General features: G+C 46.8%; 1 protein-coding gene across 1 annotated transcript in view; it reads left to right on the forward strand.

Annotated features, from left to right (window-relative positions):
* ABCA12 (ATP binding cassette subfamily A member 12) overlaps nt 1-27,105 on the forward strand; it is a 77,575-nt gene that overhangs the window by 44,207 nt on the left and 6,263 nt on the right. Inside the window, exons 25-45 of the mRNA XM_039728577.1 lie at nt 378-707; nt 1,582-1,651; nt 1,752-1,886; nt 2,551-2,706; nt 3,470-3,647; nt 5,140-5,358; nt 5,983-6,179; nt 7,259-7,419; nt 8,145-8,283; nt 10,085-10,337; nt 11,969-12,055; nt 12,846-12,939; nt 14,435-14,562; nt 15,418-15,505; nt 15,937-16,042; nt 19,403-19,457; nt 20,155-20,332; nt 22,338-22,453; nt 23,180-23,339; nt 24,579-24,847; nt 25,415-25,625. Of these exons, the coding sequence (XP_039584511.1) occupies nt 378-707; nt 1,582-1,651; nt 1,752-1,886; nt 2,551-2,706; nt 3,470-3,647; nt 5,140-5,358; nt 5,983-6,179; nt 7,259-7,419; nt 8,145-8,283; nt 10,085-10,337; nt 11,969-12,055; nt 12,846-12,939; nt 14,435-14,562; nt 15,418-15,505; nt 15,937-16,042; nt 19,403-19,457; nt 20,155-20,332; nt 22,338-22,453; nt 23,180-23,339; nt 24,579-24,847; nt 25,415-25,625 (3,330 nt within the window). The remainder of the gene's footprint in view (nt 1-377; nt 708-1,581; nt 1,652-1,751; nt 1,887-2,550; nt 2,707-3,469; nt 3,648-5,139; nt 5,359-5,982; nt 6,180-7,258; nt 7,420-8,144; nt 8,284-10,084; nt 10,338-11,968; nt 12,056-12,845; nt 12,940-14,434; nt 14,563-15,417; nt 15,506-15,936; nt 16,043-19,402; nt 19,458-20,154; nt 20,333-22,337; nt 22,454-23,179; nt 23,340-24,578; nt 24,848-25,414; nt 25,626-27,105) is intronic.

Raw genomic sequence — 27,105 nt, forward strand, 5'->3', positions numbered from 1 at the left:
AGAAATGTCTGGTTTCAAAGACATTTGAGAGCTTTTAGGTTTAAGCCACTGGATCAATTATCATTATTTTTAAAAATTACCAAAAGGTTAGAAAATATAGAAATCTAAGGCCAGAAGCTGCTTTGGAGCCTGTGGGCTGTGACATTTGATCCTTGCAGGTCCTGTCTGGGCTGTTCTTTTCCAACAGACTGCTTTGCAGTCCTTGGGCATTCCTGAGATGGGAGTGCGTGGTTTGTCCCTAGAGAGAACGAGCATGGTCTGGTTGCAGCCCTGTCCAGAAGCTGGAAAAAGAAATCATTCAATATCAGCAGAAAGATCTCTTCATTTCTCCCAAATGCCACTTGTGATTGGTTTTTTTTTCACCTTCCTCTCTGCAGTACATGAAGATGATGGGTGTCAATGCCAGCAGCCATTTCATCGCCTGGTTCATCGAGTGCGCCATCTTCCTCCTGATCACCGTCACCTTCCTCATTGTTGTTCTGAAAGTGGGTCAGATCCTTCCCAAAACAGACACAGCACTCCTGTTCCTGTACCTGATGGACTACAGCCTGTCCATCATAGCCATGAGCTACTTCATCAGCGTGTTCTTCAACAACACCAACATCGCGGCCTTGGTGGGCAGCCTCGTCTACATCCTCACCTTCTTCCCCTTCATCGTGCTGCTCGTCATCGAGAACCACTTGAGCTTCTCTGTCAAGAGCCTCCTGGTGAGTTCTGCTTCTCCTTAGTCCCAGGCAGGGTAATGTGTGGAGGCAGGGACCTCAGTAGCTCTTCAGGGACCTCACTCCAGCTCTTACTGTATCTCGTGCCTTTCTGAATTCCATCAGCGGGTGGTGACAGGCATGGTAGGAGAGTTGGCCATGCCCCATTTGGGGAACACCTGGCATTAGCTGTGTCCCCTGACTGAAGGCACTCCTTGCGGACTTTTAGTGAGTTCCTACCTGCCAGCTGAATCACAGTAGTTTGAGCTATGTACTTTCCCCTTTGGAATTGCAAAGGAAAATGGATTGTTTTTACCCACTCTGAAAAACCAGGCTGTCTCAGTGAGGGGTTTGGGTAGAGCAGGGCTGGCTCTGCTCATTGCTGCTTCAGATCATCCTCTGGCTTGCTCTGTCTCAAATTCCTACACGTGGTAGTAGATGTAAACCCTTATTTCTTACCAAGGGGCAGAGTAGGTCGATGTTAGGTTCCAGAAGCCAGACTTGTCACCAAATTCAGGAAATTATATCTATTAAGGCAAGTGATAAAAAATTAACCACATGGCTCTATGAGGTAATTCTCAAGCACTGCTGTATTTCAAAAGCCTATAATAAAGCCCTGTACGAGGGAGGAAGCTGTGTCCTGGGTGTGGAAGCAAAAGAAAGTCAAGCTCTAAGGAGCATTTCAGCCTGTCACCAGGTAGCACTTCCCATCACAGCCCTGGTCCAGTGCTCCTTGTGACTGCTGGGGAAAAAACAAACCCAACCCTCATTTTTCTGGCTATTGGAATAACCCAGTGAGGTACCTGATTGCTTGACTGACCTGACTTCTCTTTGAGACTAATTCAAATGTTTCCTGTTTTCAATTTTGTTTATTCCCCAGAGTCTGTTGTCTCCAACTGCCTTCAGTTATGCAAGTCAATACATTGCTCGCTACGAGGCACAGGGCATAGGTGAGTTTATGGCTGACAAAGCCAGGCTTTGAGCCAGGCTTTGGTGGTATTTCACAGCCTGAGAGGAGTTCTGAGTGTGTTTCTCACTTCCTCTCTGCAGGACTGCAGTGGGACAACATGTACAAGTCCCCAATGATTGGAGACAACACTTCCTTTGGCTGGATGTGCTGGCTCATTCTCATAGACTCCTTCATTTACTTCATCCTGGGCTGGTACATAAGGAACGTTTTCCCAGGTAAGGATGCAAAGCATTGAGGGTGGTGCTGTAGCACCTCTGTTGGAGAGCAGTGGACACAGAGCTGGCTGAGGCAGTGAGACAGTGCACACACTGTTCCAGGCCAAAGGGAGCATGACTTTGTGGGTGTCTGAGCCTATTAAAGGCACTGAGAGAGAGCAGAGCAAGGGAGAATTAAGGTTTCTCAGCCTCTCACTTGGGTAGGTGGGTCTCCTGAAGAAGCTGAAGCCAAGGACACAGGAGGGTGTGATTGCAGTCTGGTGGGTGAGAGTGGAGCATGTTAGACTGCATTTGTCAGCTGACTGATTTTGAGCTGTGTTACTTACATCATTTGGTTTCAAAAAGTAATTCCTGCCTTGGGCAAGAGCCAGTACATTTGTCTTTTGCTTTTCTTCCCCACCTAATGAAGCAGTCCACTGGCATACGGAAATCTACCCAGTGGAAAATGTAAAGTTCTCCTGCCCTCCAGCTATGGAGTTACTCAGAATAACAAATTAGTGAGTGCTTCCTATTGTGCCAATCAGAAAAAGTCTCTGCCAAGCCCTTGGTAGTGCATGAACATATCAAGAGATCTCTGTGAAGTTAATTTTTGCTATTTTGAGTGCACCCCAACAGTGGCACTTCCTGAGGAGCAGATAGCTGAATGAGACTCCTGTTCCTGCAGGTAGATATGGCATGGCTGCTCCCTGGTACTTCCCACTGCTTCCATCTTACTGGATTGAATACAACAGCTACCTGCCCTTCTGGAATGAGAAACAAAAAGGCCTCCTCTTCTCCAAGCTGATGTTAAGGAAAGAAGTCACCCTCCCCAACAAGATATGTATGTGGATAATGGAAGGGGTAGCAATAATAATAATAACTTACATTTTGGGTAAACAAAGCCAAATTTGTAAAGGGGCACCATACTCAGAAAACACCATTGATTGTTATTTTGAAGCATAGGAAATATTGAAAGCTGGTACTCACATGAATGGAGATCTGGCCCTTAAATTATGTTTGTTCTTCCTATTTGTTGTGGAGAGTCAGTACTGATTTTCACACTCATATTCATGTGTGTTGTAGTTGGGCAGTTACCTTCCATGCCTGTCTCTCTGTGTAGAAGCACACTTGTGTTTGGGCAAGAAAATACAGGTTTCCACTTGGCAAAGGGCATGTGTGCCTCCTTGCTTATCTCTTTAAATAATTGGCCTGTAAAATATTGAGATCACACATAAAAGCCTGCTGGTTCCACCTAACTGAAAATAAGTTGTTTTGCTGAACTGAAATCCATAGTTTTGCTTCATGTCCTCTAATTTTCTGTGCTTGTTTAGTATAAATAAAGTTAGGTGCTCTGAAACACCTAAATATGAGACCTTTTCAGAATTGATTAATGCCTGTTGTCAGGAGCTATTAGAAGCTTCAGAAGTAAAAAAGGAAAATCCCAGAGAGTTCAAAATTATACAGATCTGGTGACATGTTCTCAATGTTCCTGGCTGAAAGGCACTTGCCTTTGCTGTATTTTGGTTTCCTCTGAGATGAGAAAAGTAGCCCACCACCTGCTGCACTGCAGTAGCTGTCCCTGACCCTTCTCTTTGGTGTCAAAGGTGCCCCCCACCCTCACGTGGAACCGGAGCCCACCGACCTCACCTTGGGAGTCTCCCTGCACGGCATTACAAAGGTTTATGGATCCAAAGCTGCAGTGGACAACCTCAGCCTCAACTTCTATGAAGGGAATATCACTTCCCTGCTGGGACACAATGGAGCTGGGAAAACTACAACCATGTGTGTATCCTTTAAAGCAGCTCTGTTTTATCCTGTGGGGTGTGGTTGGGTGAGCAAGAGGGCACTGGAGCTGTGCAGCAGTGGGAGACTGAGGAAAATGCTTCACTAGGCCAAATCCCTCCTGTAATTCCATCTTGCTCATGGATGACCTCAGGAGTTCCTTCATCTGTTAGAATTCTTTAGGTTCTAAAAGGTCCTTTTCTGCTTAGGAAGATGCTTTTTAATCTGCTGAGATGCCTGGGATACACAGCACAGCAGCTGTTCAGGTGTTTTGTTCCACGGCCTGGGGTTAGGCTGCTCTGGAACCTGTGGGGAGCTCATGCACACACCAAAGCTGAAGTGATACTGGCAAGAAAACTTAATAAAGATACACTTCAGCTGTACAGAGTCATGTGTTGGCTGGGCTGGAATGGCAGGGGATTAATGCATTGGCCTTTCAGCCTTGCTGTTTATAAATTATTATTTGACTTGTTAGATAACAGCACTAAAACAGACCTGTAGAACTTGATTTCTCCACTGATATATATGTGCATATCTCTGAAAGGAACATTAAGCTGATAAATAGAAGCCTCAGAAGAGCCAAAATCAGTAAGACAGATGCGTGCTTCACCTCAGCTTATTATCAATTCACCTCATATTCTGTTTACAAAGTGTAGCAAAGGTGATATGCAGAAAAGTATAAAACCTGCCTGAAACTTAGCACAGGCTTCAAATCCTGAGTAAGGTCACAAGTTATTGCTTTTAAATGATGGTTTGAAGTCCCAGGAGAGAGGAAAAACTCTGTGAAGGTGAAGGGCGGTCTGAGATGCATCTTCTCCCTTTAGTCCCTGCAGGACAGCACCAAAAATGAGCTGTAATGTGCAAGTAGTTATTCTGAGCACAGGGAGTTTGACTCAGCTCCTGCTTGGTGGGTGATTATTTGCTTGAAGTAGATGAAAGTGCTGCCCACTGTGAGGTGTCTCATCGAGACGTCCTCTCCCATTTCTCATGAGTAATGGCAGTGAAATCAGGTCTCCATGCTCTCTGTGATTAGTCAGATGAGGAGGTGGTTTTCAGTCTCAGCTGTGGTTACAATATGAGGTGTGGGGGCACTCCAGGCAAACCTCAGAGAATAAGGAGTAACTGCACTGAATGAATTCCCAGTAATTAAACTGGAAGTCAAGGGCATTCCTGAGTGTGTGGGATATGCAGTGCTCTGACCTAGGGAGAGGGAGGCTGCAGCAGGTAACAGGAGAGGTGAGGAGTAGCCAGGGTGAGCTTGGAGCTTGCCCTTGCAATCCCACAGAGGGGAACAGGGATGTTCATGGATGCTAATTTGCTTCTGCTCTGCCAGAGCATGGCTGGGCAGCAGAACACACAGTGGGCAGTGGTGTCTGGCTGGAAGGAGTGGGATACAAAAAAACCTTGGAAGTGGTGACAGCTACAAGGCCACATGAAAAATATTACCCATGGCTTCCTCCTTTTCCTAACTTCCCCTTTCTTTCTCCTTCAGATCTATTTTGACTGGGCTGTTCCCTACGTCATCAGGCACGATCATTGTGTATGGCAAAGACATCAGGACTGACCAGGAGGTGATCAGGAAGAACATGGGGGTGTGCATGCAGCACGACGTGCTCTTCAACTACCTCACCACCAAGGAGCACCTGCTGCTCTATGGCTACATCAAAGTCCCTCACTGCAGCAAACAAGACCTCTACCAAGAAGTGAAGAGGTACAGAATTAGCAGGGGGGCAGAAGGGAGAGAGGGCTGTCAAAATAGTTGTGTGGTGGTGCCAGTGCCCCTGCAAAGCTCAAAATCGTGGATTGGAGGTCTTGTTGCAGCTCCAGCTTAGGGTTCAAATGGTGCCTTGCTCTGACTGGAGGAATATATTGATACCTGTGCTGTAAGAAAACAATATCTCTTCTCCAGCGGGGTTTACAGGCTGCTGTGGCAATTATTTGGAGATGAATTTATAGGCCTAAGGGTCTACTCCTCACTGCTTTACAGTTTGCCCTGGGAAGAGATTTAATCAACCAGTCAGAAAGATGATGTTGGCTTTATTGGTTCTGCAGAGAAATGAAGCAGTTAGAACATCCCAGGGAGTTTGGATCTTGGTGTCTCAGGTGATGGGGTTGAGCCTTTAACCTTGACTTGTCAGATGAAAAGTTTGAAAAAATCCTCAAAAATGTTTTAAATGAAAATCCCAGTGACTGAGCTGCAGGGTGACTCTACACTGTGACCACTCAGTAGAGCAGTCCATACTTGAGCAGGTTTTTTCAGCTATTTTCAGATTCCCTGCTTGGAAAAAATGCTTGAAGGTCAACTGTTGGGGGTTGTTTTCCCTCTGTTTTGCAGGACTTTGAAGGAGACTGGGCTGTACAGCCATCGTCACAAGCTGGCTGGCACCCTGTCTGGGGGGATGAAGAGGAAGTTATCCATAGCTATTGCTCTCCTGGGGGGATCCAGGGTGGTGATTCTGGATGAACCAACCACGGGGGTGGATCCGTGCTCCCGCAGGAGTATCTGGGAAATCATCTCCAAGAATAAGAAAGGTACTGTGAGAGGAGGTATTGCCCAGAGACAAAGGTGATTTGTGTCACTTTACAAAGATGGTACCAGTGGCTTTGAATTGTGGGTTTTGGAGGCCAGAGAGAAAAAAAATTGGGAGACTGGGATTTTGCAGTTCTGGAGGGTGCATCCAAATTCACAGTGTCATTTAAAAATAACTTCACCATAGAACACAGCTTACAATACTGTAAAATTTGTCTCTCTTGTTGCCTTTCATCCAATTTCACTAATAATTACCAAAATATGCAAGTGATTTTCACCTGATACTCTGTGTCCCCTCATTCAGTGAGGCTTTTAGCTGTATCACTGTTGAGATAAGGGAAGATCTGACCGGAATGTGATAAAATAAAATTGCTATAAACATTCACTGTATTGATTTAACAATGTGGACTTACTTGCCATGGGCTGATCCAGAGCAAGGGAAAGCTCTGGAACCCCTGCAATTTTGGGAGACTGGGATTTTGCAATTCTGGAGGGTGCATCCTGGTTGGTTTCTGTAAATTCACAGTGTCATCTAAAAAATAACCTCACCATAGAACACAGCTTACAATACTGTAAAATTTGTCTCTCTTGTTGCCTTTCATCCAATTTCACTAATAATTACCAAAATATGCAAGTGATTTTCACCTGATACTCTGTGTCCCCTCATTCAGTGAGGCTTTCAGCTGTCTCACTGTTGAGATAAGGACAGATCTGACCAATGTGATAAAAAAAAATTTGTTATAAACATTCATTGTGTTGGTTTAACAATGTGGACTTACTTGCCATGGGCTGATCCAGACCAAGGGGAAGTAGCTGTATCACTGTTGAGATAAGGGAAGATCTGACCGGAATGTGATAAAATAAAATTGCTATAAACATTCACTGTATTGATTTAACAATGTGGACTTACTTGCCATGGGCTGATCCAGAGCAAGGGAAAGCTCTGGAACCCCTGCAATTATATCATTATGTAGGGAAACACAGAAGTTTTTGAGGAAGAAAAGAAAGTAACCCAAATCCTTCTAAAATCCAGTTTTGCCATAAAACCAGGTGTTCATTCTGTGCTGACTGTGTTTTCCAGGCAGAACCATCATTCTCTCCACACATCACCTGGATGAAGCAGAAGTTCTGAGTGACCGGATCGCCTTCCTGGAGCATGGAGGGCTCAAATGTTGTGGCTCTCCTTTCTACCTCAAGGAAACCTTTGGGGATGGCTACCACCTGACCCTCACCAAAAAGAAGGTTTGTGTCTGAGCTGGGCCTAGAGCTCCTGGCAGCTCTGTCTCCAAGGGAGTCATCGGGGCTGGTTGAGGGATGTATTGGCAGGAGCTGAGTGATCTCCATGGCCTTGTGAAAACAGGAATCTCAGTTGTTGAAAAAGACCAGGGTCCTCTTGAAGGTTAAAGGCAAGGCTGCAGAATGTGAACTCTGGAGTTCAGAGGAATAAAGCAGATGGAAAGAGCCCATCCATAGTGTCTGGCCTGGCCCAAGTGTTCTGCTTGCAAGGAGTGGGCAGCTCTGCTCTTGCTAGCATTTATTACAGTGCTGTTGGTAGCCCCAGCACACATCCATCCATAGTGTCTGGCCTGGGCCAAGTGTTCTGCTTGCAAGGAGTGGGGAACTCTGCTCTTGCTCTTGCTTTATTACAGTGCTGTTGGTAGCCCCAGCACACAGGTACCACGAGAGACCAGCCCCTCTTCTGGACTGCTGGCACTGGAGACAAAGAAAATAAAAAAAGACCCATGAGCAAGCCCCATTTTTCATAGGAAAAAGAGTGAGTTTGTTCTGGCAGCCATGTTATGCTCTCTGCTGGCCAGGCTTTTTCTCACAAAGAGAATAGAAAGAAGATTATAGTACATAACTACTGCACCAACTACAGTTACAAAGCAGGAGAGTGGATTCTGGTAATTGTTTTGGTAAATGGAGTCATTTGGACAAATTTTTCTTCATATTTTCTTGCTCCATAGGTGTTCCTCAATCTGACAAAAGAGCTTGTGAAGGACCAGCAAGAAGTTGCTGTGCTGCCCCATCAGCTGCCTGGAGTCAGTGGTCACACTGGTGGTGACGAAATGTCTGTGAGCACAGACACCTTCACAGAAAGAGATGGTACTCAATCACCTACAGGGTTTATTCCAGATTTACTGCAGATGCAAACGCTGACAGATGGACTGATTTGAGCTCCCTGTCTTCTTTCTTTGTTGAAAACCACATTTCACCCAGCCAGGAATCACAAAACTTATAAATCACTGGAAATACAGCACTCATCAGTCCTTTAGATCCCCTGCTTTGGAATTTATCCTGAATCACAGGATAAATTACTGAAGGGGTTTTGTTTGCATCTGCCTTCCTTTAAATTGATCCAGGTTTTAATCTAATCAAATACAGCATGTGGGTGAAAGACTAAATGTGTACCTCTGAAAGTAATTGCTGTAATAGATGTAGAGGATTATCTCCCCATAACTAGAAGAATTGGAAAGAAACTTTAAGGAAATCCCTTAGTCTGTTGGAAAAGCAGCACAGCTCTGAGCTCCTTGGTGCTTTTTGCTGTGCCCTAGACATTGCAGTTTGGTAAAGGAGCCCAAGGGAGCAGACAGTGGGGTAAATTCAGAAGAGAACCAAGCTACACCATTATCCCTAGGGTCTGAGACCTCCTAAAGGTGGTCCAACCCAAGAATGAGACATACCTGGGTTAGAAACACTGCTTTGTACTTATAAATATACCATTTATAGTCAGAGAGGTATCCAAGGGACAACACAGAGAGGTACTTTTGTACTTCTCAAAGCAGACCTGCACTCTAAACGTTACTGTAAACAGTCACTCATGTAGAAAAGTGTTTTGTTTCACCCTTTAAAAAGGCTGAAAAGGATTTCCTTCGTGGTATATTATACAGGTTAATATTTCATAAAGAAGAATAGCTGGCACAGGATTTGGCTCTGCTTTTACTATACCACAAAACCTGTCCATGCAAGAGGCCCAGTGGCTTGTGCTTGTTTTCTTGTTTCAGGATTAATTCCGTTATTTATTTTTCTGAGGACCTGCTTTTTAAATTATGAAAAATTTCATCTTGCAAATCTAAATGAAAAATATGTTTCTCCTGTAAGCTGCAGCTGGGTAGGTAGGATGTAGACAACCTGTTTCATCTGGAAGCATATTTGCAAGGTCTCACACTGAAGGTCACTACACGTACACATTTGAAATTTAAGAAAATACTAGTGTTACATGAGCTTTTGACTGGAGTCCTGTGCCTGATCCTGTGTTTGTTCCACCTTAGTAGTATTGTATTTGCTCAATGTCTCTCAACGAAGGCAGGAATGATGAATCTGACTCCATGTTTTCAGAAGGCTAATTTATTACACTATGCCTCATCCTGGTTTGTTCCACCTTAGTAGTATTGTATTTAGGGAATGTCTCAATGAAGGAATGATGAATCTGACTCCATGTTTTCAGAAGGCTAATTTATTACACTATATTATATTAAAGAATACTATACTATACTAAAGAACACAGAAAGGATACTTACTCAGTGTTAAAGAGATAATAATGAAAAGTCGTGACTCTTTCCAGAGTCCCAACACAGCTTGGCACTGATTGGCCATTGAGTCAAAACAGCTCACAGCAGAATCCAATGAAACAATCACCTGTGGGTAAACAATCTCCAAACACATTCCAGACGAGCAAAACACAGGAGAAGCAAATGAGATAAGAATTGTTTTCCTTTTCTCTGAGGCTTCTCAGCTTCCCAGGAGAAAATCCTGGGCAAAGGAATGTGAATGCCGCATAGTAGTTTGGATTTGCCATCTGTAAAAGTGTTCAGGAAGCTAAATTTCCTCCCAGAGTGCTCTACCCATCACTTCCCTGCACTGCACAAATGCTGAGCCATGACCCAGTGCCATCCTTTGTGCCCAGACCAGCTCCTGATCAGGTCCAAGAGCCTGCGGGGTTTGCCGCTGCTGCTGAAGAGAACCTCAGCCCTGTTCATCAAGAGGTTCCACCACACCCGCCGCGACGTCCGCGGCTTCATCGCCCAGGTCATCCTCCCCGTGCTCTTTGTGATGGCTGCCATGGGCCTGGGGACACTGAGGACCAAGGAGACCGAGTACCCCGAGCTGCTGCTGTCCCCCTCCCTGTATGGCACAGCCGACCAGGCAGACTTCTTTGGGTGAGTGCTGCTCCTCGGGACCCCGTGGTGCCTTGGGAAGGCCGGCCTAGAACAGAGACCTGACAGAGCTAAAGAATAAAGCAGGGATTTATTAAGAGGCCTCAATGGATCCACCTTGGGCCGTGCAAGAGCCCAACCAGGGCTGCACCCAGGATGGACCAAAATGGTCACAAAATGGACAACCAGTCACGGGGTCTCTCACTTTTGTAACTTCTGGTTCATTTGCATATTGGAGTTAATTGTCCAATTATAGCTTTAGCTTAACAAGTCCCATCCTTCTTGTTTTTCTCTCTTCAGTTCCCATTGTTTATACTCTTGGCCGTGAAATTTGGATCACTTGTCCTTGGTCCCCAGCTAGAGAAGGAATTGTTTTTGTCTACCTACTCTGTGAAGAGAGCTCACCATGCCCTAATATGAAGCTCAGAACTACACACTAAAGCAGTACAGAGTCTGAAAAATATAAAAGCTAATCCCTGAGGCATCACCCGACTCCCCCTGGTTCAGAACGAGCCCTTCAGGGTTGTTTCTGAGCACAGCCAGTGTCCTACACACAGGACATGTGGTTATGTTGTGCAGACAGCACAGAGAAACCCTGTTCCCAAGGGATCTCTGAGGAGACGGCTTGGCTCAGACCAGAAAGCTTCAGAAAAACAACCTCTCAGCTGGATTTAACTATGAAATGTCTGAGGAATGTTCTTGGTGTTTCCCATTGGAGTCTTTCAGCCCCATAGCAGCCATAGGGATTTTCTTAATGTACACATATATACTCCTCCCCCAGTGTGAAATGAGGTACTCACATTAGTTGCCTCCAACTTTACAATTCTGGGATCAAATTCTGTCCATCTTGTGAGCATTTCCCTCCTCTCTGTTAGCACAGAATATTCTTTCCTGGTCAGGCCCTGCTGGTCCAAGGCACACAGGCAATTGGAAGAGCATGTGCTTTTCCAGGGTCATTAGGCTATCACCACTTAATTATTTCATTCTCCTTAAAAATCCTGTTACCAACAAAACTATAATTGGTATAATTTGGTTTTCATGCTGTGAACCTCTTTCTTTCTCTAGTAATTCTCAGCTCTCATTCAGAAATACAAAATTTAGCTCTAAAGCCATTTTCTCTAGGTGTATTCCTCACATCTCTCCACTTCAGTCCTGCTAGATGGGGGAATGAGCCAGAGCTGCATGTCTGAGTCCTCTCTTCCTCACGTTCCCTGCTTTTCCTGTTGGATCATTGCTGGAGAGCTGGGGCACAACCAAGGACAATCTTCTTGAATGGTCAAAACCAAGTGGATGTCACGGATGAGAGACCTGATTGAGACAGGGCTGCAAGCACTGCCTGGAAATTGCAGTAGATTTTTTTTTTTTTCCCCTTAAAGAGAAATTTGATTGTCCAAAAGTATCTTGCTTGGATCTAGAGGCAGCAAATCCCTGGAGTGGCTGAGGTGGTGAGGGCTCCTTTTAAACCTGTGTGACTGTCCTCACGTACTGTGTGTCCTTCAGTGCTGCTTCCACAAATACTCAATTATTCAACACCTTAAATCCTGTTTCATTCAAACACAGTTTTCCTCTGCACAGTGCTAGTGGAAATTCTTTGAACCTTCTCCTGTTTTCTGTTTTTCTTTGTTAATTCTTAGGAATTTTAATGAAACCACAGCTGCTTTAGTTTCTTCCATGCTGGCTTTCCCTGGGACAGATAACACGTGCATGAACGAAAGCAATTCGTAAGTAGTTCTGGGGGTTTTTTTCCACTTAAACTCCAAACCTGCAAGAGAATTGGCATGACACTTTTAGCCATTAGACCTTAATAACCATCTTTGATCATGGGCAGAATTCTCATGCATTGGGCTCCTGCATTATTAGGAGTGATAAGGAAGCAGCTTTGCTGGTGGCAGGATGCCAGGACCAAAACGAGCAATTCTCCTCCCTGGGAAGTGGTCCTTGCCGCCCCAATAATTCCAATTATAACGTGAGCCCACACAGCAAGCCCTCAGCACAGTGTTTGTTACCTCTATCTAGAAGCTGTGCCATGAGGGCTGGTTTGTTTTGGGCTTTGCAGATAAATTATTAGGATGGTAAAGTCCTGGGCAGACTTGGATGCTTGTGCAGGCAAATATTTACCTTGAGTGTTTGCAAGGACTGCCCAGGCAATACAGGAGTGCCCAGAGATTGCCACAACAATAGCCCTTATTTCTGGGCAGGTGTCAGATGCTTTTGGCCTCCGAGTGCCAATTCCTTGCACAGTCTACTGTAGGAATGAAGTGGTGCCTGGATTCCATCTGATGGCTGAGCGAATCCAGGCGCAGGGAGCAGCAGGGAGGGCTCTCTGCCAAGGGGCACAGGAGGCAGCAGCAGGCTGGGGATTCCCTGAACCACCCAGAGCTGACAAGAGGCTCTGCCTTTCTGCTGGAGCTGCCCAACTGCCAGCCTTGCTGTCATTAAACATGACAGCAATTAGCTTCGTTTGCACACCTGAGCCCAGAGAGCCTCAGAGGAAAACGTGTTCCTTTTCAGGCAGTGTTTAACAGAGGACATGCTTGGCCAGTGGATTACCAGTGGAAACCAGAGAACCAAGTATTCTGCCTGCAACTGCACAGATGGCATCCAGGTAACTTGGATAAACCCAAAAGTGAAGGGGTTTGGGGGATAACTGGGGGCCTTGTTTGTTGGGAGTGGTTTTATGGGCTGGCATGATGCTAAGGGGAACTCAGCATTCCAAGTCCTCCTGTCTCTCTTTGGCCTTGTTAACTGGATAACCACTGTCTGCACCAGTTTGGGGACAGGAAAGGAGACAGCATCCTCAGAATATTCACACTGTAACACCCCTGCCCTGCTCCCCATGGTGGGAAAAGGTTTAATGGTGTTTTTGAGAGTTGTATGACTGTCCCTTTTGACAGAGGTGAGCATGTGTTCAAGTGGAGGATTTCATCTCCTACAAGCACTGTCAGTATATAGAATCACAGCTGCTTTTGCTGCTTGCTCCTCAGAATTTAACTTTATGCAGTCTAGATCTGCTCCTTGTTCTAAATATTAATGATTAATAATAATAATTTGCATTACAGTGGTACCTACAGAGCCAGATATGGGCACTGCTGGGATTTGCCTGCACATGGGGAAAAGGCAGATTCTGCCCCAAGGGTGTTACAGTTTTACAGTTCAGTTTGGGGTTGAGCTCTCCTCCCTCCAGTGCTGCTCACTTGTCTTCTGCTTTTTGCCATAGCAAATAAACTCATGGCACAATGTGATGCCTTTTAACATAAAGGATGTACTTAGCTGAACGTTTCTAGTCATTCTTTTAAAATGCAGCTATTTTGTGCACTTTTCTGGACATATACCTAATTTCACATCATTAAAAGTATTGGCATAATTTCTCCAGCAAGTTGGGATAATGTTCAAAGCTGATTCTCACCTCTAGCAGGCACAGGCAGGTGTTCCTCAGCATGGAGGAAGCTATTTTGTGTATTCAGATGAACAGATGCACAATGGGGGAGTCCAGGGCTTTTGTTAGGGATGAGCTGAAGGAAGAAGCCAACATTCTGTCTGGGAGGACACTTCAACCTCATGAAACACTGATGTGACTTTGGCCCTCAGCATGTTAAATTATATATTCAGGATTAATTCAAGGTTTCTCTGAAGCCCAGGAAAACATTTCCAGTGACTGACAGTAAAGCAGAAATACAGAGTGTAGCTGCTGAGAAATGGAAGATGAGAGTTTGAGGCCACCACAGAGTTTTCTGCTCTGTGAGTTGTTTTGCCCTCTGCAGTTGTCTGTGCAGTCACTCTGCTAAGTAGGATCAGCCTTGATTCAGCCAAAATCTTCCTACATAGCCCACGAAGCACATTTCAAGGTCCCACTGATGCCAGGAGAACTGAAGGGTAGATTTAAGCAGAGTTTTTTTTAAGCACATCCCTGAATGTGTTGGGACAGCGTGCAGGGATGTGTGCTGTGTGTCCCTGCACCCTGGCCTGGGAAGGAGCAGCTTCTGCAGGAATGAGGCTCAGCACCAGACTGCTGCCATGGCAGGCTCTCAATCTTGTCCTGATGTGGTGGTTTTTTGTTAAAACACAAACACTAAAGTTTTTCTTCGTTTGTCTCCCCTCAGACATGCCCACAGACAAACTACACTCCCCCTCACAGAAGGACCTTCTCCACACGGACACTTTACAACGTGACAGGGCACAATGTGGAGTCCTACATCCTGGCAACCACCAAAGACTTCCTGCAGAAACGGTAGGGGACAAACCTGGAGGGGCACAGCGTCACAAACCCCTCCCTCTCTGCTGAATGGCACTGGGAGCAAGGCAGGACATCCCACACCTGCCACATCCCCTCTGCTGAAGAGGTGGCAGAGCAGCAGGGGTTTGGAATCTGGTGAAAGGAGCTGAAGTGCCCTGCAATCATGGATAAAAGATAAAGGCTCGTGCAAGTGCTCTGCTTGATACAGCAGATCATAGCCTGGGGAGAACGTGTCAATCACCTGGCATGTTGGGGCTGGATCTGCAGACAAGCCTTTGTCTGACTCAAATCTTTAAAAAGAGGAAAATCTGATACAGCCTGTCATGAATAAACCCTGGGGAGAGATTTTCCTCCAGATCTGACTCTCTGAATAGTCTCAGTGTGTGCTTCACTTGGAGGAGTGCCTCCAATTCCAGAGTCTGAGCATTTCCTTGTGCTGTGGGGTGGCTCTGGGCTCTGCCTGGCAGCTGCACAGCAGAGCTTGGGGCAGAGGTCACCTGCCACTAAGGCTGGCAGGAAACGTGTCCATCTGCCACTGATAAACTCAGCTGCTCATCTCCTGGGTCAGGAGCAGCATCTCAGCCCAGAGAGGCAGGCACACAGCTCAGGAGTCCACTGGGCTCCAGGCTCTTCCTCACAGGGAGGCTTTCAGCAGTTTTGTGACAAGGTTGCCAAGATTCTGGGTCTTTTTCCCCCCAATAAAAGGCTCCCAGGGGAGAGGTGGCTTGGCTCTACACTGGGACAAGCTCTCTGAAGTCAGGCTACAGTGGCATACAGGCATGGCCCATCCAAGGCAACCAGAGCTTTGGGATGAGGGCAGCAATGCATTTCCCTCTGGTTTTTACTCAGGTATGGTGGCTGGAGCTTCGGGCTGCCTTTGACACCAGATCTGCAGTTTGACATCAGGCCAGTGCCCCCCAACAGAACACTGACTAAGGTAAGCAACCTCCACCTGCTCCTCCTGGCAGGGGAAGTGTGGGACTGGAAAAAAAAGAAAGCAAAACCCTCTGAAATCTGCAGCTTGGCATGACAAAGATGACTTGCAGATCATTTTCTTTTCTCTCTCCATTCTTCTTTATTGGTCTCACTTCTCTTGCTAGCAGGAGGCAATTTTTCTGCTGTCATAATTTTATTATACAGAGGTGAAAGGATCAATTAGTAGCACCTTTATCTCTTGAGGGGATGTATGTACCATAACGAGGGCTGGCTGGTGCATTCTGATATGCCCATTTCTCTGGTTCAGCTCAGTGAAAATGTTGTAAAGCACCAGGGCTAAAATGTGAGGTAGTTTGCACAAGTGAAGCAGGACAAACCAACATGCTGTCAGTAATAACTCCCAAATTGCTTCAATTTCTCAATTGTGTGCAGGTGTGGTACAATCCTGAGGGTTATCACAGCCTCCCAGCCTATCTCAACAGCTTGAACAACTTCATTCTTCGAGCCAACTTGCCAAAAAATGAGACTTCCAGATATGGTAAGTGTCCCTTTACACGAGCAGATAACTCCTCCCCTTTGGAGGGATGTCCTGGTTCTGCTGAAATCCATGACAACACTTACCTTGACTTTAATGAGGCCTTTATGCACTGTTCTGCAATTCCTTTCAAAACAGAATTCAAAAGCATGAATAAATCAGAGTTCATTTGTCTTAGTCAGAGGCTCAGGGGAGCTGGGCAGGGAGGACCCCAGCTCCTACACAAAACACTTCATCCAAGACAAGCCAGTGGCTGCTGATTGATTTATTGCCTCTGATGTGGCACTGCCAGGGCTGTCTCTTGATAGGTGCCCATCAGTTATGCAGAGAAAAGCTCCTCTAGGCCATCTCCAGGGGTGGGTTAGATTAGAAAATTTTAATATGTCACCCTTCTGCTGAGAGCAGCCCAGGCTGTGTGGGCATCCATGTGTCTGGGTTTGAGTGAGAGTGGGGAGGGAGAGATTAAAGGAGAAACATAATTTTCAGCTTGTTTTTCCCCTGACACCTGACATACACAGATCCAAGGACTGCTGATGGCCCATTTGGGGTCCTCATAGCTTCTCCTCCATAACACACTGCAGCAACCCAAATTCCTGCTGGTAAACCAGGGCACCTTGCCTTTCCCTTTGCAGTTTAGCCCCTTTCAAAGTGCAGTGTGGGCACAGACCTGTCTGCAGGGGTGTCTGCCTCCAGAGAGGGCCAAGGTGCAGAGACAAGAGAGATATTTATCTTCAGAAATCTTGCACAGAGATGTCTGGGCTCTGCTCTGCCAAGAGCAGCAATTGTGTGCAGAAACACCCTCCTGATTGACTTTTTTGGACCAGCAGTGCCCTCCCAGCCATGTCCTGGCCAGGCCTAGCCCTGCTCACCTCAGGGGGCTGCTGTCCCTGGTGCCACAGGGACAGGTGGCAGTGTCCCTTGGCTCACAGGACATGTCTGAATTGAGCTGTGATGGAACCAGGCACCTGGCCTGAAGCTTTGAGTGTGACACCCTGAATCCCAGCAGCAGCAGATGCTGATCACAACTGGCCCCAGCGTGTGTTGCTTCCCAGCTCACTCCACTGCACTGCACTGAGACTCCCCTCCCAGCCAGCTCAGCTCACAGGGAGTGACACCAGAGCCTTGTCCTGGCCTCAAACAGGGCCTGGCTGTCCCCTCTGGGGTTTGCAGTGTGCCCTCAGCTCACACATCACAGAGCTGCCCAGAGAGGAGACCCCAGCCAGGCGCTTCCAGCAGCAGCAACATCCCAGAGCAGCTGAATTATTAAGCACTGAAGCTCCTTGCTCTGTCTCTCTATTCCCAACACATGCTGTGTTGGGAAAGAGCAAAGAGCAAAGGCAGGAAGCTCTTGTGAACAGCCAGAAAGTTTTCACAGGGAAAGTTTTCTACCAGCAAAACAGCAATTTTCAGGGGGAAAGAATAGCAGCAGTTTTTGTTCCATCTGTCCCGCTGCTTACGTGGTTTTGGGAAGAAATGCTTAGTACTAAATGACCAGACAGACAATTCTCTGCTTCCCACTGATCATCCAAGCCAGAGAAGGGGAGAAATAAAAGGAGTGGATGAGGCTGGTTCCCCTGAGGGGAGTAAATCCAGTCTGAAATACAACTGCAGGCACGTTCCGTGGGGTACGCTCCTGGCAGCTCAGTCGGGTTGTGGTTGTGACAAATAAATGATGCTTTAAGAACCATTGGAATGGCCAGATAAAAGTGTGTTGTCACTTCAGCAGTGAGAAAGAGGTGCCAGTCCTGCTTTGGAGGTTTGACTTAGACTGGGTGTATTTTTAAAAAAATACATAAAAAGCTTTTTACCCTGTCACTAAGCAAGTCATAATAGCTTTTGACTTCTGTATATTGTGCTTTCTCTTCTCTCAATCCCAGCTAACAAAAAAGGAGGAAGCATTGAAATGGAAATTTTGACTTCTAGCCTAAGCTCCAGTAAAGGAAAATGGCTTTATAGTGAAGTATTAACAGATTAGACAGACAGTATCTTTCTTTCTCTCTCCCTTTTGGAGAAGGGAAACATTTCCTGGCTGTTTGTATGACTTTATCAGCAGTCCAAGATTTTAATCCCATTTCTCTCACTGATGACAAGACTGAGGTTTGGTTGGGTTTTTTTTTTCCCTCCAAAATTAATTTCTGATTAAATCCTCCCTTTCAAATTCATTTGCTGAGTGTGGCATTTGGTCAGCTCAACCCTCAGGCTCCTCCCTTCTGGTCCCCCTGTCAGAGTGCCCATTCTTAGGGAAAATTTCCCAGAATAATTCTTAGGAATAAACACCATTCCTAAGGTCTGCCTCCTGGCTGTGAGGAGTTTAAATTCCACAGGTGGCATGGTATAGAAAACCTCTGGATTTAAGAGCAGCTGGAGGTCCCCCAGCACTCCCTGAGGCATTTTCTTAGGTGTCAAAATATGAACTGAGAACCACCTTAGAGCCTGGGCTGCCATCCTGGTGGGGCCAAGGCAGAGACCTGCACTGGGGGTGGGAACTGGCCCACCAGAGCCCCTCTGTGCTCTTCCTTCTGCTTTTGTGGGCACAGATTGCCTCCAGACATGGCAAAAGCACTCTGGTGAACAACACCAGTGTCTTCTGGGCTAGGTGCTCTCCTTGGAGAAGGAGTGCTGAGAAATCTCACCTGAAGGTACCTGCACATAAGCAGAGAATTTCTCAGTTGCAGTTTGGGCCTGATACAAACCCATTTTTAATGGATTTTTTTTTTTAACATCACAGGGACTTATCAGTGTGATAATTAAATTTTTGATAGTAACTTTGATAAAAATACTCCTTATTTTATTTTTTTTCCTAGCTTTTTAAGACAGAACAGTTCAGAATTATCTCACTGCCACAATGGGGGCAAAAGTGCCTGTAGCTTACCTGGGTTTCTGCTCTCACCTCCACAGATCCCATATGGAGAAAGACATCAGGTAGCAGTTGTGGAGGAGGGCAGCAGGGAAGGACTTGTTCCTGGTGATAAAAGAACAAATGGAATGAGGTGGGATCAGCAGACAGCAGCTCTGAAACAGAACACATCCATCAGTTTGGAAGGTGTCAGTGCTGAGGGATCTAAGCTGGAATACCCAGGTGTGGGAAGGGAATGGGGCTGGCAGCCAGGCAGGGGTAGGAACAGAGCCCAGGGCTTGAATTTCAGATCTGCTGTGCAGCCAAGTGAAATCCTAGCAAAAAGGAGGAGGCTCAAAATTCTGCCCAAGATCACACAGAGATGACAGAGCAGAAACACACTTTTGATCTGCTTTTCTTCTCTTTTTCTATAGTTTTCTATATTGTTGTCAACATCAGGAGCTGGTGAAGGAAGCTTTAATTTGGACACATTTTCAATTTCTTCTTTTCTTTTTTTGCATCCATAGGTATTTTCCTATCAGCTCACCCATATCCTGGAGGACAGAGTCAAGAACAAGTAATGTAAGCAGATTCATTTGGCTGATGCCTGAATTTTATAGCTTTAAAAGGAGCAAACCAGCTTATTAGAAACCAAAAACCAGCCTAAATTACTGGATATCTTTCTCTAAGTGATGAAACTGTTCTCACTTGTGTTCATTCCCCCTATACATGAATGATGTCCTGCTTGCCACCAGAGCTGGGGAATCCTGTGGAGTTTTTGGCAGGATCTCATGGAGATCTGGAAGTCACAGCTATAGCCTCACACCTTTGTGTGTTTAGGCATGTAAACAAACTAATAACAATAATAATAATAATAATAATAATAATCATAATAATAACAATAATGACATTATTTTCCTTTTGGCCCTTGCACTCCATGCTGAGGCCCAGCACTCCAGCTCAGTCCTGTGAGTCCCTTTTGCTCTAAATCATTGCCATCAGCACAGGGAGCAAAGAAAGGAAGAAATTCTCCTCTGTGAGGATGGTGAGACCATCCCTGGAAGTGTCCAAGGCCAGCCAACCTGGGATAGTGGAAGGTACAGAGGACTGGAACAGGATGGGTTTTGAGGTCCCTTCCAGCCCCAAACCATTCCAGGATTATAAAAGATCTGTCCCAGAATCAGGACCTTATTGCTTCTGAGCTCTGACCAAGCCTCAGAGTGAGGGAAATCTGCCACTTTCACTCACCAAGTGCATCTTTCTCCCCTTTTTTTCCCAGGCTCAACAGCTTACTGGACATCATAGTGTCCATGTCTGTTTTGGTGGGCTACTCCATCACCACAGCAAGCTTTGTGCTCTACATGGTCAAGGAGCACCAAACCAAAGCCAAGCAGCTGCAGCACATTTCAGGCATTGGGATGACAACCTACTGGGTGACCAACTTGGTTTATGATCTGGTAAATAATTCACATTCCTAAATGCACCAGGGGGAGCATTACACACCACGGGGGGAAAAAAAAGTTCTTTATTTAAAGTTCTTCTTACTGCTACCAAGAGTGTTGTGTAGTAATTGTTCTCCAAGGCACTGGGAGAATTAAATGTGAACTGCAGCACTGGATTCTGCCAAGCAAAGGCATTCCTGCTCTCTGGAGTGTGTGTAAAACACCCAGCACATTTGAATGGGAGCAGCAGGGAGCAGGCTGCAGCTTGATTTCCATCCCAGCTGCTGCTCTGCCAGCTTGCAGGGCTGATCTGCTGTCAGCCAGGCTCCACAGCTCTGGGGTGAGGCTTTGGGGCTCGAGGCCACAGCCAGTCTGGGATCTCTGGAGGCACAGCAGCAGGCATCCCTCAGCTGACACAGCCCTGCTGGGCAAAACCCCACCTCTGGCTTGGATGCTGTCTGTCAGAGTCTGTGTTATGAAGGTTTTAAGCCAAGGAAAGCTACAAATGCAGCCTTGCAGGACCTGAGCAGTTCTTTTTTCACAGTGCTGCATGGGTGTGCCTTGCTGAGCTCCCAGCACTGTGCTGCATTCCCTGGCATAGGGGTGCCCTTGTTCCCCACACAGTTCAGTTTCCTCCCGGTGCAGAGGGTTCATGGCACTGTTGGAAAGCATTGCTGGGCCAAGGGGAAAAATGTTTGTAGTGTCTGTAGGCTGAAGTGCTTTGTGTCTTCTGCATTCCCTGTGGTGCAGGCTGTCAGACCTTCACCCAGGGATGGGCAGTGCAGCCAAGCTGGGCTGCAGTGCTGACCAGCTCCCCCTACCCCACACAATTCTGCTGATGCACATCTGCACGTGCCTAAAATCCCAGTGATTCCACTGCTTCCCAAACCAGGAAATCCTCAAGGGCATTTGGGTGACCTGCCCTCTTTGGTGCAGGGAGGACCAAGGGCTGGAATCCCATGGGGAATGTGAGCCAGAAGTGCCTGCCTGGAGGGGCTGATAAGTGCAGGTGGCAGCACAAGGATCCCCTGCCCTGCAGGAGGAATGGAAGGGCTCCCAAGGCAGCAGCACAAGGATCCCAGCCCTGCAGGAGGAATGGAAGGGCTCCCAAGGCAGCAGCACAAGGATCCCAGCCCTGCAGGAGGAATGGAAGGGCTCCCAAGGCAGCGTGGCCCCAGCCTGGCTCCCCAGCAGGGAGGGTGGGGCAGGTCTGTGCCTGCCTGCTCCCTGCCCTCCCTTCCAGCCCTGCATATTTGTAAATCAGCCCGTGGCAAAGTCCCCCGAGTCCTTGCACAGTCGGTATTTAGCGGGCTGAAACTAATCCAGCGCTCTCGGCAACTTGATATTTCTCAGTGAATCCCTGCCAGTAAATTCTGCTAAATCCCAGAGCTGGGGAGGAGAGGGAGCTCTCCAGGCAGATGCTTGGTAGGTCTCTGGCTTGACTCAACACTATAAAGACTAGATTTACAGGGCACAGTGAAGTGCAAGGCTAACAGAAAGCCCAAAGGGGTATTTTTCATTCACAACCTTTTTTTAAGGCACTTTCTGCCCACACTCCTCAGTGCTGAGGCTTTGCCTATTCAAAGAGGCTTTGTGGGAATTCATCTCAATTCATCTGGGGGGAATTGAGAGCCCACCTGTGTTTGGTTTCCCTAGAAAAACCAAACCAAGCTGCATTTGTGGGACCAGATTCAGTCCTGGCATTATGAAGTGGTCTGACTGCAAGGCTAACAGAAAGCCCAAAGGGGTATTTTTCATTCACAACCTTTTTTTAAGGCACTTTCTGCCCACACTCCTCAGTGCTGAGGCTTTGCCTATTCAAAGAGGCTTTGTGGGAATTCATCTGCAGTTCATCTGGGGGGAATTGAGAGCCCACCTGTGTTTGGTTTCCCTAGAAAAACCAAACCAAGCTGCATTTGTGGGACCAGATTCAGTCCTGGCATTGTTTCTTCTGTATGTTTGTAGGAAGGTGTTTCAGAACTGTTGTCCTAGTAACATCTTTTTTAATATCATTTTGCAGGTACTTTTTATGGTCCCTATTGGACTCTCAGTAGGAGTTATTTCAGCCTTCCAGATCCCAGCTTTCTGCAACAACAGTAACTTAGTGGCAGTATTTCTTCTGCTGTTACTCTTTGGGTAAGTGTGGAGCTTAGTTGTTTAAATATCACTGCACAGGGCAAGGAACTGGATCTTGCAGGCTGCTGCAGTCTGAGATCCAGGGGGGAATATGTGGGAATATATTTCTCTTCAACATGCCCTTCACAAACAGTGACCAAGTTGCTCCTTCCATGAGCAGGGAGGTGAAGCCTTGTTGTCATGCCTGCTTTATTCACAGCAATCCCTACGTGAGGATATAGAAATATCCAAGGTCCCAGAAGCAGCCCAAGCTATAAGCAAATGCTTGCTGACCTCTTGCAAAGTTCAAGAGCATTTTAATATCAGAGAGCAAAATAAACACCAGTAGCACAGTTCTGGAAAACTTAGACAAACTCTCCCTGGCTTTGACTCCAGGCCAAGTCTCTTTGTTTTCAGGTGGGGTTCCATGTTCAAAGTATGTATCATAAACCTTTTCTCCAAATTCTAACAGACACAAAGGCATTTTTCCTTTCTTTAAGCTCTGTCATGTGGAAATGTAGTTACATGCCAAAACAGCACTGCTGTGTTCCAACTCTGGGAGTGTTCAAAGCCAGGTTGGACAGGGCTTTGAGCAACCTGATCTAGTGGCAGGGGGTGGAACTGGATGGGCTTTAAGCTCTCTTCCATCTCAAACCATGCCATGATTCTGTCTGATGTCTTCAGTGGTTTGTTTTCAAAGCAGCCTTTGAGTTACCATGGTTTTCTCTGCACTGTTGGTATTTACAGATATGCATCATTTTCCTGGATGTACCTGCTGGCTGGGCTTTTCAAGGAGACAGGGATGGCCTTCATTGTTTATGTCTGTGTCAACCTGTTCTTTGGCATCAACACCATTATCACTCACTCTGTTGTGTTCCTGCTCTCCCAGGAGAAGGCCACAGACCAGGTAGGAGCCCCACAAGTGGTGACCCAGCAGGAGGCTTCTTGTGGGCTTGGTGGCTTTGATCAGGTGTGTAGCAGCTGGACACAGTCACAGGATTTCATGGGCTTCCCTACAGACAGGACATGAGTCACATATGGATCTTGCTTGTCTGTGAATCTGCATCCCCAGCAAAGAAAGAAATGATGGGGACAGAAGGGAGAACATGAAAAGAAGAGGGAGAAAACTGAGGACTCTCTTTATAACCACCCTGGTGATGGAAGATGGAAGGAGGTGGTGGAGATGCTTGATAAGAAGTTGTTGATGGGCACTTCAAACCATTGCTGAGTTCTTGAGCATGAGCTGTGGGGAGTGACAGCTGAATGTCACTGCCCTGAGTCTGACATGTGCTGCAGTTACCCAGCACCAGCTCTGTCATTTCAGTCTGTAATGCAGTCATCTTCTCCTTTCAAAGATGAAAAACAACCCAGAGACAGTGATGGTTCCCTAAAGTAAAGCCCTCTCTTAAACTGACATCTCCCTGGGAATGGCTGGGATAAAATACACATCTTACACTTAGATTCCTATTTTTATGGAGGGCAATTACAATAGCTGGGGTGGATTTTTCTCTCTGTCTGGACAGAGTTTGTTCAGCAGCCCCTTGGATTTTAGGGACATGCAATTATGATCACTCTGTGCCCCAGTGGCAGGGAGTCAGTTCCCTTCCATGCTAATTTAGTGCCTCTCCAGTTTGCTTTGTGCACTAATCCTTTCTTCTGCTAGAAATGTACCAGAGTTCTTTACTGTGAGACTGCACTGGGCTGTTCTGCTGTGAATTAGCTGGAAAAGCCCTTCTATGTCTAGAAAAGCCAAATCTTTTGTTTTATGGAGATGTTTTTCCAAGGAAAACAGACAGGGCAGTGCTCCAGGGGAGCAGACTGTGCTGGACAGATTAGGGGGGCACAGTGGCAGGACTCTGCTCTGGCTCCTGGGTGGGTTCTGGGTGCTGGAGCAGCACAGGGACCATGCTGGGAAGTGGCTGCTGTTTACTATGGGTGATCACAACCTCAGAGCTGCCTGTTGACTTTTATGACCTTGTGCCTGTGAAACGAGCTGTCTGCAGAGCTCTTTGCTCTCAATTTATCTCTGCTGAGACACAGGCAAATCCCAGTGTAATTGTTACACTTCAGTCCCACACTAAAACCTATGAATTTATTCCATGAATAAAAGCAGTGACTGACTGTGCTGCTCTTTGTTTTTTTCCAGGGCTTGCGTGATCTTGCTGAAAATTTAAGGCATGTGTTCCTTCTGTTCCCACAATTTTGCTTTGGCTATGGCTTGATTGAACTGTCTCAGGATCAGGCACTGCTGGGCTTCTTAAGAGCCTATGGAGTGGACTACCCTGACAAAACCTTTGAGCTGGACAAGACCACGTCCAAGCTGCTGGCCATGTTCATCCAGGGCACCGTGTTCTTCGCCATTCGACTCACAGTTCACGACAGGATGGTCCAGAGAGTGTGGAACAAGGTCCTGGAGTAAGTAACAGCTGGAGCCTCACTGGGAACAGCCCCAGCTCCATTCTGGGCTCCTGCACCATCACTGGCTGTTATGCAGCCCATCAATTTCCAGCACAATTTGTGACTGTGGAGTGAGTTTGCTCTGGCAGAAGTCCTGGTAATTAGAATATTTACTAGCAGAGGTGTAGTTTTCAGAGTGCCCTGGTAGCTGGTGCTGGCTGGCACTGCAGCCCTGGGTTTGGTGGGTGGATGCTCAGCTGTTGGTGGGAGCACTCATTCCACTGACAACCTCCTCTGTTTGGCTCTCCCCATCTATCTCCTCTGCCCTGGGTGCACACAGAGGAGTGAGAACATCCCTGTCACCTGCATGAGGAGCAGGACCTGCTTCAGCCCAGAATATCTGCTGAAAAAGAGGGGGAAAAAAACAGGCAGGAAGAGAACACTGGGTGGAGCAAATACCAGGAGAGAACAGAAACTATATCTGAGCATTGTGTGCATGCCCTGGGATCTCACAGGGAGGCTCCCTGGGATCGATCCCAGCTGCTGGCTGCTGCTGCAGGCTCTCCCCTCTCTGCCCTCCCCCAGGTTCCTGTTTGACAGAGTGCATGGCAAAGCCTCCCTTCTGCCCCCCACGGCCGTGGAGGATGGGGATGTCCAGGCAGAGAGGAGCCGGGTGGAGTCTGGCAAAGCTGACTTCGACGTGGTGCAGCTCCAGAACCTCACCAAGATCTACCACCTCCCTCACAAACGCATCACAGCAGTGAGGAACATCAGCCTCGGGATCCCTGCTGGGGAGGTGAGCGAGGGGAGAAGGATGAGGGCACCTTCCCCTGTCACTGCCCTCTTCTGTAATGGTTTGTTCTGCTCTGGCCTCTTCCTTTCATTGCCTCATTTATTGATTTGTGGGGTTACAGCAGTGGCAAAAGGCTCCTGGTACATTTGGGACATCAAGTGATGGTTTGAAGGCCCTAGAAGGAGGGAAAGTGAATGGGAATTGATGGAGCTCTATATTCAGAGCAAAATGTCTGCATGCTCTGTGTGTACAGGGCAGTCTTGGGGGGTCACTGGGGATCACCAGGTGGTAAATGGAGACAGCAGAACATGTCCAGCTGAAATGATTCACCTGAACTGCATGGGAGATGGTGAGTCAGGCTTATCTGCTTGTGTCTTCCCATCAGGGGAACACAAATCACTCCAGCTGAACACACATTTTCATGAATCAGGAGCTAAAATTAGCTCCAAAGAAAACAACATTCTTTGGTCATGTTGGTGCAGTTGCCTCCCTGAGAAGTGAAAAGACAGGAGTACACAGAGCACCTCTGAGATCCAGAGGAAACTGGAGACCAGATTTTACCTCAGGCTGTAGAAGCTTGGAATTAATCCTTGGCACCTGGTTTATTTTAATTGCCTGGGTCCCACTGAGATGAAAGGACAGTATCCTCACATGGATGCTGTGCTAGTCTTTATGGTTGAGGATTTTTTATAAGCCAGGACTGGCACTGAGATCTCTGACTTCTAGAAAAATTCACCCTGATGCTGGTGGGATTCAGGGCACCATTCCCCACCTGCAAGCAGAAGCTGTGGCCCTGCACTGCAGACTGTGCACAGATGCTGTTCCTGTCTGGACCAAGGTGGGGAAGAGCCATGGATTGCTGTGCATCCCCAGCACAGGGGGACTTTCACATCAGCTGGTCTGCACTAATGATGGCAAAATAACAGTAATTATCAGCACAATGGCAATGGCTGATGCAACACACAACTGCCTATCTCCAACCTTAGCAATGAAATGTAGATTTTACCATGACATGCTAGAACTACACTACAGGGAGACAATTCTTCATCTTATTAAGGTAGTGCTTTGGTGATACTATGGGACAAAAACCTTGTGTTGGCCAGGGTTTTAAGCAGTGCCAGCCCAAACCTCACTCACCCCGTTCCCAGGAGCAGCTCTGCCCCAGCCAAGGGGAGGCTTGGACAGATGAGCTGATGGGGATTTGGCCTGAGCTCCTGCAGAAGTGCACCTCACAGTAAAAGGATTTACTCTACTGGAGACACATGCTTGGTTCTTCACCATATTAAACAAATGGTGCTAATAGAAGCTGAGTATATTGCACCATAAACAACCTCCATTATAACACTGCCATGCTCTGAGTTCCTCTGGAAATTCATCTTGCTCAAGGGGCTGGAAAAAGAAGGGTCAAGGTGCACTGAGCAGCCATCTCAGAGCAATATTTCTGCATTAAAAATACAGCATGTTTACATTCTGACTTCTCTTT

Source organism: Passer montanus, unplaced genomic scaffold (assembly GCF_014805655.1).
Source record: "Passer montanus isolate IOZ18808 unplaced genomic scaffold, ASM1480565v1 scaffold66, whole genome shotgun sequence".
Lineage (NCBI taxonomy): Eukaryota > Metazoa > Chordata > Aves > Passeriformes > Passeridae > Passer > Passer montanus.